We start from the raw sequence: 14135 nt of genomic DNA, 5'->3' as shown, positions 1-14135 counted from the left end.
CAAGTTTGATGTGTTTGCTTCAGAAGAAAATGTTTGCAGGCTGTGGTGCACTAAGACTAGGGTCCACCTTTCTTTTGTTCCTTCCTGTTATTCCTTTAGTGTCCTCTGGAGCTTGGCTATATTTTTCCCAACAGTAAGGAATTAAGTCGTACCTTATGGAAGGAAAACATACTTTATGCTTACCATATAAATTCCTTTCCTTCCTGGCAGGGAGAGTCCACAACCCCTAATCTATAATGAAGTTCTTATGTCAGGCTACTCTGTAAATTTGTTTATCTTCTCACACCTAGTGCTATATGGCTCATTGATGTATCTGTGTGCATTTTCTTCAACAAATGTGTTAAGAAATTTGTTAAGATTTAGCCTTTGTTTTACCATCTCTACAAGTAAATGTCATTATTGATTTTAGATGTTGCTACCTTTACATGGCCCCTTACCCACGAGTTTTTACTCTATACATGCATTGATCTCAGACATTCGTCATTTTAACTATGCATCTGATTTGATACTGGGCCTTTAAATGTAGCATCTGTTATACCTGTGCTCAGGTTCTATGAGTAAGCGCCTATGGGCGTGAAATGCATAAGAACAGCTGAGCCCCTCTATATGTGTGTTTTTGCTACCGTCTCCATGTTTTAATTGGATAATAAAGACTTTGTTTTTGACTGTTGCGAGTAGTCGGCATATTCTTTTTTCTTAGTATTCTTGTGGCTGTCCTCCGGTAATTTGTCATTGCTGGCTCCACTCCTCCCCTCACCTTGGTGTGCTTTGGGATTATCCGCACGGGAGAATACTGTAGTGGCACTTCCGCTTCTCCAGTCCACAACCCCTCCTGTAATTTATTGTGTTGGATGGCAACCTTTTATATTATTTCTTCTGGCACCTTTATACCCTGATGTTTCTCCCAATTTCCCTTGTTCCCTCGGCAGAATGACTGGGGTGATAGGGGAAGTGGGAGGGATACTTAAGCCTTTGGCTGGGATGTCTTTGCCTGCTCCTGGTGCCCAGGCGATGTATTTCCCAACAGTAAGGAACGAAGTTGTGGACTCTCCCTGCCAGGAAGGAATGAATTTATCTGGTAAGCAAAAATTACGTTTTTTGCGTGCTTTAGATTAGTGCTTGTGAGCAAACTGTTTACTTTCAACTTGTTATACACGCTATACGACACATCCTAAAAACTTACTTCTAGGGAAGTGACCGAGTGAAGGGGAGCTCTATTTTGCACTCCTCTTGTATTCTATCCCTGTATTCTGTTGGGGTTTCAGTTAGCGGAAACAGTAATTTCATATACAAAAATATACCTAATGGAACAATTTTTTATACATTTTAAACTGTGCAGCTAGTATATCACATTAAGGAGAAACCAATTTTACAGTACACACTTAAAAACAACTACGATTTTGGATTATTGTAAGGTAACTATAAGAACTCTTATAATGTATTATCTCTCTTAATGAGTACACAAATATTGGATGAAATTGGACAATTGTAGCATATTTTGTATGCCAAAGCCAAAATTTGTGGATCCTAATTTATCTCAAGTGTTGTATTGTATAATGAGTATTGCTGAAAACTAAAAATTGGTGATGTTTTGTGTTAGGCTTAAGTCATATTTACTATATTTGTGTATAGATTGTATGTCTATTTGCACATAATAATAGTTTACTTTGCTGAATTAATATTAATATACCACATTTCATAAATGACTTATTTGTGTTCAGCCTAATCTTTTAATAATTATAAAATATATAAGCAAGGGCAACGCATTTTAATTATGGATTCAGATTTGTTTCCTCAGTTTTTGAAAGGATGAAGTAACAGTAATTATTCATAATCAAATTGCAATAAAACATTGCATTAAACTACTATGGAAAAAAAAAGATATTTTACACAGTGTTTATTATGTTACCATTTAAGCTATTATATTGTTTTAGAATAACCTGTGAGTTTTCAACAATAGTAGACTCGCACATTTTTAAATAGCAGCACTGGTGTTTTTTTGTTTTTTTTTACAGCTAGATCAATCATCCCTTTCATTGTTATCTCATGAGGATTACACTGACAACAGCACTACAACTAAGGGGGTAAGTGTTAAAAGTACTTATTTTGCTATTTTTATTGAGATATTTTTTATTAAGTCATTGATAGATGTAATAGAATAGCAATGCAGAAGAACCCTTTCTGAGCAAAACACATTTGAAACATGATTAACCATATTTTAAAACATCGCTCTTACTCCATATAAAATCAAATGTATTTATTTATTTACTTAAAATGTGGAGTCTTTGTCGTGCAAATTACTTACGCTAAAAATTATGTCATGATTTCCATTATCAGTTATGTGTTTTTATATTTTATATGTTAAACTGGAATTACTTACCGAAAGTATATATGTCTCTCCTAGTTTATCTGCCCTTTGTAATAAATATTTTATTTACTTTAAATGTGTCCTGGCTTAAATTAATTGTGTAGTCCTAAACTCTTTTTGATTTATTGTTTATCCCCCCCCCCCATTAGAATCAATATTAATTTGCTTCCTGCAAGCATAATATTTATTTAAATTGTGTTCAACGTTAGCTGCCATTTCCCTACCCATTCTTCCAGCTTATACAAGTACGTGTACAGGAAACTATTCTCTAATCTTACTTCTAGATTGTGTTAAACATTACAATATAATGATTATTGTAAAACTGATTTAATACTTGAGTCACGTTTTTACATTTATTACAGTATCTTTTAATATAGATGTATCTAATCTTTTGTTATTTTGTTCTGTAATCTCCCATATTAAAAATTTTCAAATGTATTTGCTTCTGACTATACCAGATGGATTTGATTGTCTTTGTGCTAAGGTCTATTGGCTTCCACTTAGAAAATAATAAATTACATTAAACACTATCAGTTTCTTTAAGTAAACAACTCAAATATGTAAATTCATCATAACGTTAATACTATTCTTTATCATGTATGGAATCAGCTTTTCCACTATAGGTGATAAACCTGTCTGCATTTAATCTACTAAGAGGTTAATCACAATCTTGTATTTGTTTTAGTAGATAACAATTTCTGAACTGACGGTATTGTCTGTGTGTTTTTTACAGTGATCACAATCCCAAATAAAGTACAACCCTGAAAATAACACAAAATTATTACCTGCCTTGAAAAAAAAAAAATTGGTTCTATATAGCTTAAATACATCACCAGATCTGATTTTGCTTATGTACTCTAATAACATAATAAAGGTTATTAATGGCTGCGTTCGGGCAGCGCTCAGGAGCTAGTGGAGGTACTTCGCTTCCAACGTTGATGTGGAGCTAGGTGGTGTCACAAGCAAGGGAGCTTAGAGAAAACGTTTGCATGCGCAAAGGGATCTGCTGCACAACAATGGACTTTGCGCATGCGAATGTTTAAGCTCCCTTGTGTATTACATGCTCAACCCTCTGCAGCCCATTGGCTATTTATTACTAAATAGGGCTAATAAATAGCCAATGGGCTGCAGAGGGTTGAGCATGTGTGTAGGGAAACTCAAGTAGCCCTGCCACCCCTGAATTCACGCAAACAAACGGTGATTAGATACCCCACTATGCCTAAGCCTCACTATGAATAAATACAAAATACACCCACTTTATGCCAGTTAGTAGGCACAATGATTGAACGTCAGATCTATTATGTTTATATATATATATATATATATATATATATATATATATATATATATATGATTTTTTGTGTGCTCTAGAGAATGTAGCCCATTTCTTTTCACTTCATACGTAGCGTATGAAGTGAAAAGAAATGGGCTACATTCTCTAGAGCACACGAAAAATCATATTATATATATATATATATATATAAACATGGCAGCCTCCACAGCAACACGTGTGTGGAGGCTGCCATGTTTTCAAGCATCTGAGCTTGCTCTGAAAAGTCCCAGCTTTTCCAGCATGCTGGAAGCGCTAGGACTTACGTCAGCAGAGCGCTCAAAAAACGCCAGGCATCTCACTTGCAAGTGTGAGGAAAACGCTCCAAGCGAGTTCCAGTTCGCTTGGAGCGCTGCCCGAACGCCGCCCTAGTCAAATAGGGAACTATGTATCTGTGCAGCAAAGAGTTGGATGTTTACCATATTTATGTGAGTATTTAATTCCAGATTATTTGTATTAATGATGTGGTTAGACTATTAAAAATGCCTTTTCTAAAATAAAATGGGGGAATCCTTTTAAACAATACCTAACCTTTACATAATGTATATCTTTTATAATATTTCCCTATTATTTTATCACTAGGTCCAGGTCAGCCATGTTTTATTGGCCTTAATTGTATTAATTCTGCATCATTTTCTTTTTTAGGTTATTGTGCTAAATTTAACGGAAAGTTAAACTGTCATCATTTTTTAAAGAAAATTTTGCTGCATCACTCTGATCATTTCTCCTTGCCTTTAGCAATTGTAGTAATCTATTCTGCTTCGTAATTATGGGACCTCTTCTCATCTATTTTGAAATAAAGCCTTTACACATCCTGTAGAGGGAAATGCCAGAGTTGTCTGTAATCTACAAACACAGACAATCTCCCCACAGCACTGATTCTATTGATGTCAATTATTGATTCAGTGAAATATGCTGTCACAAACACAAAGCAAGGTCATTCCGTCTCTACTAAAAAAAAAAAAATCCTGTCGCCCTTTTCTGGTCTGTTATTTTTATTTCTTAACGCCTTCCTATAATGCATCATGCAAACTGTAGAGATAAAGTTATTATTTGATTCCATCTATAATCATTTGTCTGGATCTAAACTCATTGTCTGAAGAGCTTCTGTATCCTCATGATTAAATAAAATACAATAAAAACTTGTGAACTGTAAAATAAGTAAAATGGAAGTGGTTTTACAGTAAAGGGGGACATTAAATACTACAGTATTTATGTGCTATCAGAAATGCAGGCTGTTTTAAGAATTTTCAGCTCTTCTTTAAGTGGTTTAGACTACTGTACATACAGTACAAATGATTAAGTGAACCAGATGGACAAAAAACAGATATTAAACTAACCAGATGCACATGGCTCCTATCACTTTGACATTGATGCTCTGTTATGGCAGCTAAGATACTGTTGATGTTTAAAAGGTTTATTTAAAATGTTTATAAAGGTATTAGTATAGTATAAGCTAATAATGAAATAATATGGCTTAGCACTTATCACTGATATGTACTTCTCAACTGGAATTTGGCATTATAAAATCTATACTTCACAACCATTCACTACTTTCTCATCCCACCTGTCTTCCACCAATCACCACTACAGTGTCATTTTCAAAAATAAAACTTTTAGACTCAATTGTTAATGCCTTACCCTAATGACTCAATTTCAGCCCTCCCCACACCAATCTATTTCTGACTAATTTTGTCTTATACCAGAGAAATAAACACCTATACCCTCATCTTCACCATCTTTAAAGAATTGCCAGTTAACACTTTTTACATACTTCTTTTCTTCACAAAGCACAACCCAACTCTTTCCTTTAATATTTCTCTCAGATAGTTTATTTTCCTTTTTAATGGGTGACACTTAAACTGCTGATCTGAACGTTTATTTAAAGGGGTACTCAGACAAATGTAAGACCAATTATCCCCCTTCAGAGAGCCAAGAAAAGGTTAGAGGGGTGTTCAGCAGTACAGATGGCAGTGAGAGGAAATCTTCTTTTTGGAGTTTGTCATGATCCTGACCTGTTGCATGGATTCATCCTGCAGCCTCCTCCTGTTGGCTTTGTCTATGTACTCTGTGTCAGTGCATGCTACACAGGATGGGCTCTTCTATTAGAAACAGGTCTCCTGCAACTTGGAAAGCATAGTAGAATGAGTGCTGACAGGTACATAGGTATTAGCACTCACATAGCCCACAGACTAGTAGCATAAATATGTAAACATGATTCACAAAGCCTGGAGGCAAAGTTACATAAAACAATCAGATAACACAACTTACAGTTTTAGGCACTTTAGGCACCTTTAAACATTTACAGTATTATTGATGTAATGTGTCATATTTAAGAAGGTGCGAGTGGACATGATCCTATATTGCGGATCATGTCCGCCACATATCGATAAATACCGACAGCATACGCTGTCAACATTTATCATTGCACCAGCAGTTCTTGTGAACTGCTAGTGCAATTTTATTTATTTATTTATAAAATATTTTACCAGGAAGGATACATTGAGATTTCTCTCATTTTCAAGCATGTCCTGTGTCCAATCGGCCACTAGAAGGGGGTGGTAATCAACCCGATCATATTCGATCGGGTTGATTTCCAGCGATGTCTGTCCCCCTCCTCAGAGCAGGCGGACAGGTTATGGAGCAGCGGTCTTTAGAAGGCTCACCAGAAACACAGGGCATCAAGCTCCATTCGGAGCTTGATAATTCGGCCCCAAAGTCTCTTTAAATTTACCATGGCCGACATAAGCACATACCTGAGTTATAATTCTCATTGTCACTCTCAGATGATTAAGCTGGTAAGCCCTTTTTTAGAAGTTTCTGAACTACCTTTTGTGCAGACATCAGAGAGATAATATTTTCCCACTAAAACAGTGTGCTCTGCAATTTTTCCTTAGAGCCTGGAAAACACCCTTAAAAACTAAATATTTACATAAATTTATATTTATTTAACCCTTGATTGATTCAAGCTTTATCTTTTTTTATTTTAAAGTACAATTATTTTTCCTTAAACAGACAGAACCACCAGCATAAATAATCTTCTCAAAGGTTCTTGGAATTTGTTTTCCCATAGTGAGAACTCAGGGCATGGGAGTAGCTCCTTATCTAGACAACATGCTGGTACAAGATGCTACTTTTCAGATGGCTCATGAACATACAAACACAGTTCTTAAGTTCCTTCATTCCCATGGTTGTTAAATCAACCTCTCAAAATGCACTCTACTACCACAATCCAGAGTTGCCTTTTTAGGATTTTCATAGACTCTGTAAGAATGAGACTATCTCTCACAGATTCCTGCAGACTCAAATTTCAGAAGCCCTGTGCTCTTAAATTCTTTCTATACTGCTTTAATGTTTGGAAGTAGTTTGTAGCGGCTTCAGATGCCAGATTCCACTTACGTTCTTTAAAGATTCAAATATTGCAACATTTGAATGGAGATTACAACAACCTGTTTTAGAAGATCTATTTAGACTTCAAAACAAGTAATTCTTAGTGCAAGATTCACCAAAACTTGATTCTGGAAACCTTATTTCTGCATCCAAATGGGGTAGTAATTACCATGGATGCCAGCCTGATCGGTTGGGGCACAGTCTGGTATTCCCAGAAAACACAGGGACTTTGGTCTCCTCTGAAGGAATGGTTACTGATAAACATCTTGGAACTCTGTGCAATCATCAGTGCTCTCCAGAGTTAACTCCTGATAAGACAGGAGTCTTTTCTAAGGTTTCAATTCGACAATGTCACAGCACTGGCTTCTATTAATCACCAAGGCAATACTCAAAGCACCGTAGCAGTGAAAGATGTAGCCCACATTCTGACTTGAGCAGAACTTCATCATTGCATGATTTCAGCAATCTACATTTGTGAAGAAGACTTCCTCAGTTGTCAGTTCCTTCACCCCGGTGAATGGTCCTTGAATCAGGAGTTATTTGACCAGATTGTGATTCATTGGGCAAGGCCAGACAAAGACTTCATGTCCTTTAAGTGTTTAGATCTTGAGATACAGAAGCAACTCTAATATCTGCAATAGTTATTCCCTAGTCATTCATCTTTCCTCTTTTTTTACTATCCAGGATAATAGCCAGGATAAAAGAAAAGGGCCTCAGTGAATCTACTTGCTCTGGAATGGCCTTGCAGGACTTGGTATGGTATGCAAATATGGTACAAATGTTCTTCAGCCAGCCTTGTTGTCTTCCTCTCTGGAAGGACTATGGGGCCGATTTATCAAGCTCCATATGGAGCTTGATGCCCCTTGTTTCTAAAAACCGCTGCTCCATAACTTGTCCACCTGCTCTGAGGCAGTGGACAGAAATCAACCTGATCGAATAAGATCGGGTTGATTGACACTCCCTGTTAGCGGCTGATTGTCCGCGAATCTGCAGGGGCGGCATTGCAGCGGACATGATATTCTACATTGTATCATGTCCACTCACACTATAATAAATATACCCCTTTGAGGGGGGCGGAGCCGGCACTGGAATGAAATGGCCGCACATTAGGTGAGCTCCGGTGCTTCAGCCTGACAAGTACACCTAAAAATACGCTTGACCAAATAAATGGACATAGGATAACATCCCTAATGAACCGGGCACAAGACTGAGAAAGATTACACAGCTGATCTGTGAGCGGATCGAGGGACACGCTGCGCAAGCCTCATAATGTGCATCGCAGTTACGGATCACAATAACAAGTTGTGAACAACCAGATAGCTAGCAAAAAAATACCCATCTACACTGAAGCCGGATGGAGATTGTGGGGTAAGACAGCCACTGACACATTCCCAAGCAAGCTCCGATATTTATAGGAGAGGCCCTAGATCTCAGTCCTAAATGCAGCTGCCATCTTAGCGCTACACACGCACTTTTAAATCAGCCTCTGTTTTCAATGGCTGAGTAAGAAACAAGAGATATAAGGGGCAGTGACAGGCGGTAATAGCCCTGCTTAAACAGACAAAGTACCCGGTTCAGGGGGAGAGCGCTAATTAAGGACGTAAAGTTGAGAAAAGAACATTAATGGGGTCGGTGTCTAGCATTGTTTGCATCGTGACAAGAAAGCATGCAGATCAAATGTGTTAGATAATGAAGTTTTGTGCGGCATCACCTCAGGCTTAGTATTGCCAGTAATGAACTGCTGAGTATCATGGAGATTGGGCAGAAGCCCATTTATGTTCACTAAATTGAAAATAATAAAGCATTGTCTCAAGGATACATAAAATGGAAACCTGGGTTGGCATTTACCCACTTTGATCCAAATTGACTTGATTTCCTACTAAGCTATCTGAATCACAGGAGTTATATCGCTGAGGCTTCATACATGTAACCTTGTCAATAAAAGTGCATCTTCATAACCTTTTCTTATCTCTATCTGGGTAGCGACATCCTGTGCTGACCTGTTACAACTTAATACAGAGACTTTTACCAAACAAGGGAAACATATTGTATACCACCACACGGCGTGGCAAATAGAGCCTTTATTACAGAGGAACTTAGTATCAATAATTAACAAGATGTCGCCTAGAAAAAACCCGCAAAAAAGTAAACAAAGTAAAAATGGTAATAAAGGGACTCCATCAATGGACACGTTTTTCAAAACTACTGTTATATCACCACCAAAAGAGAATCCCACTACCCCACCAGGTTCTCAACACTCATCCAGCTCCTCAGAATCTGGTTCAGATGGAGAAGACACCATGGTATCAGTTCCACAATCAGTATTATCCTCCATCCCTTCAAAAAAGGACTTCTCATCCCTCATTACACAAGTAAAACAATGCATTAAGGACGAGATTTCGGACCTAAAGAAAGACATCACAGAAATTGGCAATAGGGTAAACACACTGGAAGAAAAGGTGCTAGATCAGGATAACTGCATATCGTCAGTGAATGCACAGTTGGAACAACAAGATCAAACAATTCACCAGTTGGAGGATAAACTAGAGGACCTAGAGAACAGGTCTAGAAGACAAAATATCAGAATACGTGGTATTCCAGAATCTGTAGATGCCTCTATCCTCCAGGAGTACCTACAATCCTTGTTCTCACAACTTAAAGACCCGACGGACAACACTGTAGTAGGAATAGACAGGGCTCATCGGGCCTTGAGACCAAAACCCCCTGAAATGGCACCCCCCAGAGACGTGATAGCGAAAATCACCAACTACCAGATGAAAGAACATCTCATGACAGCGGCAAGAGAAAAGCGTCCCATACAAAAAGATGGAGTCACCCTGCAATTCTTCGCTGATTTATCAGCCAGGACCATAGCCAGGAGAAAGGAACTCTCCCCGCTCACAAAACATCTACAAGAAAGAAACATAAATTATAGATGGGGCCATCCCTTCCAACTTATAGTCATATGGAAAAATAGGAGAGCAAGCTGTTCCTCGCCTGCAGAGATTGAGGATTGCTGCAAGAAACTCGAAATTCCACCACCACCAATGGACATGGATACAAGCAAAAGGCAAGACTCACCGATTAACAAGAATCCACATACTCCCCCACTACAGCAACGCACAGAATGGCAGACGGTTCGAAGCAAAAGATCAAAGACACCGTCATCATTGGACTTTAGGGCCCAGTTAGGCTGAATGATCTACTCACCAGCTCTGTATCCTTTGAGAACTTGGTAACAGGAATGGGTAAGAACACTAAATAGTTAAATCAAAAGAGACAATGCTATTTGGACAGATCGAATCTTGATTAACTGCTCAAAGTATGGCATATTTGAAGTAAACATAGGTCACAGAGAATGTTTTAGTGATATCTGTACTTAGAAGGCTGGTGGATCTCCATTAGGGATTTCCTAGCCAATTCCCTCTATTATTCTTACAGAAAAAAGTTGTTGTTTTTATGTTGATTATGTTAACAATGTTGTTTCCAGTGTTTTTTTTTTGTTTGTTTCTTTTGTTAGAGTGTTTTCAGGAATTGTTCTGCAAGAAAGTAACACCAAGCAGTGGGGTGGGGAGATCCACAGGCATAGTATGAGAATTGTGAAGGTAAGGATATGACAGACACCTGTATTAATTTTATCTCACAAAATGTGAAAGGATTTAACACTCCACACAAAAGATCTTTAGCCCTTAGAGATTTGTCACAAAAAGGAGGGGATATCATTGGTATTCAAGAGACCCATTTTAGGAGAAATTCCATTCCCAAATACCTACATAATAGTTTTGCACAACATTATCATAGTGCACACAACAAAAAAAAAATTAATGGGGTAAGCATTCTTATTCGTAATTCAATCCCCTTCAAAATGTTAGAGCAGAAAAAGGACACTGAAGGTAGATTTCTAGCTGTTAGCGGAATACTCTATAACAAATTAGTAACGCTTGTCAATATTTACGCCCCTAATCACAAGCAGGCAGTTTTTTTTAAATCTCTGCTACCGCAAATACAAGACATACAAAAAGGCCAGCTAATAGTTCTGGGAGATTTTAATGTACCTATAAACCCTAAATTGGACAGCTCGAACTCAAACATACATGTACAAAAAAATTCACTCAAATCTATATGGAACCTTACCAGAATCCTGGGGTTGCATGATACATGGAGGGTCTCCAATTCGGATAGGAGAGACTATACTTTCTTTTCAAATCCGAACAAATCTTATTCTAGGATTGATTATATTTTCTTAGACCACCTAACATTATCTTATGCAAATTCCTCGATCATCACACACACAGCATGGTCTGACCATTCCATGGTCAAGTGCTCCATTAGTTGGCCTTCAGCCCCTGTAAGAGACTTTAATTGGAGACTTGACGAGTCTCTATTACTAGACCCTGTAGTGAACAAGACCGTAGAGTCAGAGATCCGGGATTTTTTCCATAATGACCCCCAAGAAGATATGATGCCATCAACGGTATGGGAAGCTCACAAGAGCTACATAAGAGGAATATTGATCAAAATTAGAGCTAATAAAATAAAACAGCAGAGAGAGGAATACCAACACATATCCAGGGAAATCACGTATCTAGATTATCTACACAAACTTCAGCCACAAAATAAAGATGTACTTCACCAATTGCATTTCTATAGAGCTAAAATGATGTCTCACCTACATATAAAAGCTCAAACGACAGCATTTAAACTTAAACAAAAATTTTATTGTGAGGCGGGTAAACCAGGTCGCTGGCTGGCACGAACACTTAAAAATAAGCAAGCGAAAACATATATACACTCAATCAACAATGCTAGAGGTGAGAAGGTGGAAGACTCCAAGCAGATAGCAGAAGTCTTCAAAAAATATTACCACTCATTATATAATTTGTTCCCTAACAGGTCAACTTCAGATCATAAAGATAGGTGCGTTAGGTATCTTAATAACATACAGGTTCCGACAGTCTCTGACAAAGACGGTGAGATGCTACAGGCCCCAATAAGCCCCAAAGAGATCAGTGTCGCCATTAGAACATTGAAGCCAGAAAAGGCGCCTGGGCCAGATGGATTTTCTGGTTCCTATTATAAAATATACTCCCATCTCTTAGTCCCCCATTTATTAAACACCTTTAGTCAGATAGATAACGGAGGCATTTTGCCGGATTCCATGTTGCAAGCGTACATAACAGTCCTACCTAAACCAGGTAAAAAATCAGATATACCGGCGAATTTTCGACCCATATCCCTATTAAACATAGATTTAAAAATACTCGCCAAGGTCTTGGCTGCTAGACTCAATAGCCTTCTTCCATCCTTGATATCACAAGATCAGGTGGGGTTTGTGCCGCGGAGAGAGGCAAGGGACAATACAGTAAAACTACTTAATATCTTGGAATATATAAATAAAAACAAAATACCTTCAGTTTTTTTATCCACAGACGCTGAGAAAGCATTCGATAGGCTGGACTGGACCTTTCTAGAAACTACCCTAGCTAAATTTAATTTCCCAACCCCATTTATACACAAAATAATGGCCTTGTACTCATTCCCCACAGCTCAAATTAGAATAAATGGAATACTCTCAGAACAATTTGAAATTCGTAATGGCACTCGCCAGGGATGCCCTTTGTCCCCACTTTTGTTTATATTATCATTAGAAGTATTAGCATGCAAAATAAGGTCAAACGAAAACATAAAGGGCATAATAATAAATCACCGAGAATATAAACTTTCCATGTTCGCAGACGATGTCCTGATGTCTCTGTCAAATCCCTTAGGGTCTCTCTCCGCGGTACAACATGCTCTACACGAATACGGCGAGGTGTCAAATTTTTTGATAAATACAAACAAGTCGGAACTTCTACCACTACATATAACTCCCACTGACATAAACCATATACAAAATAAATGCTCATATGCGATACAGTTAAAATCCATTAAATACTTAGGGATATACATGTCTAATAGTTTAGAGTCAATTTGCACAATCAACTATTCCAAGCTATTTAAAACTATCTATAATCAAACCTGGTCCTGGATGGCGAAAAACATATCTTGGATAGGTAGAGTAAATACGGTCAAAATGGTACTACTGCCAAAGATCTTGTACATATTACAAACCCTACCCCTTCCACACACCTCCATTTACATACAAAAGATACAAAGGGCACTACACAATTTCATCTGGAAGAAAAAACCGTCGCGGGTTAACAAACCTTCCATGTATGCTCATAAAGACATGGGGGGACTTGGAGTTCCCAATATTTTATTATATAAACAAGCCATATCATTGCAACGAATTCTGGAATGGTGTAGACACAGTAATATTGACGCAAAGCATTGGATTCAAATAGAACATGACATCTCAGGAATACCTCAATTAGGGGGGTTATGTTGGTTACCAAAATCACTATCCAAAACCCAATCCAATTACACAGCTACGGTAATGAACACTTTAACAGACTGGAAATACATCAGAGATGGCTATAAGGGCATAACGAGTAATTATTCCCCACTGACACCAATTCTAGCCAATGCAGAATTTATAGAGGGCCTCATGCACAACATTGGGGGAGATAATAGCATAAGAGGATATGCACCTATAGCATTAATAACTAACCGTGGGAAAATGTTACCTAGACCTGAATTACTAGATAGGGGAATTGGTTTCTTTGACAAATGGATACGCTACCACCAAGTTAACCACTACATATCAACACATAGAAATAGGACAAGCCTACTAAGATTGCCAACACTGTTTGAACAAATGTGCATTTCAAACCTTCCTCAAAAAGGGATCATTTCTAGTCTGTACAAAATGTTGCTCACAGCCACATCCCCTAATCCACATAAATTTGTGAAAGGATGGGAGAGGGAATTGTTGGGGACACTGGAACCCAAAGGGTGGGGAGACATATTCAGAAGTATAGCCCATTCTGCACACACCACCTATGCTCTAGAGACAAACTACAAAATACTGTTTAGGTGGTATCTAACACCTAACCGAATGAAATACCTGTTCCCCTCAGCAAATGAAAAATGCTGGAGATGCAAAAC

The 14135-nt window shown here is 38.0% G+C and overlaps 1 protein-coding gene across 3 annotated transcripts in view; it reads left to right on the top strand.

Moving 5' to 3' along the window:
* PHEX (phosphate regulating endopeptidase X-linked) overlaps window positions 1–14135 on the top strand; it is a 564226-nt gene that overhangs the window by 170294 nt on the left and 379797 nt on the right. For all 3 annotated transcript variants that reach the window (XM_053706372.1, XM_053706371.1, XM_053706373.1), the window contains one exon: window positions 2016–2084. In XM_053706372.1, coding sequence (XP_053562347.1) covers window positions 2016–2084 — 69 coding nt within the window. The remainder of the gene's footprint in view (window positions 1–2015; window positions 2085–14135) is intronic.

The sequence above is a fragment of the Bombina bombina genome, chromosome 3 (assembly GCF_027579735.1).
Source record: "Bombina bombina isolate aBomBom1 chromosome 3, aBomBom1.pri, whole genome shotgun sequence".
NCBI classification, from domain to species: domain Eukaryota; kingdom Metazoa; phylum Chordata; class Amphibia; order Anura; family Bombinatoridae; genus Bombina; species Bombina bombina.
Note: the sequence above shows the minus strand (reverse complement) of the source record. Positions and strands in the feature narration are given on the sequence as shown.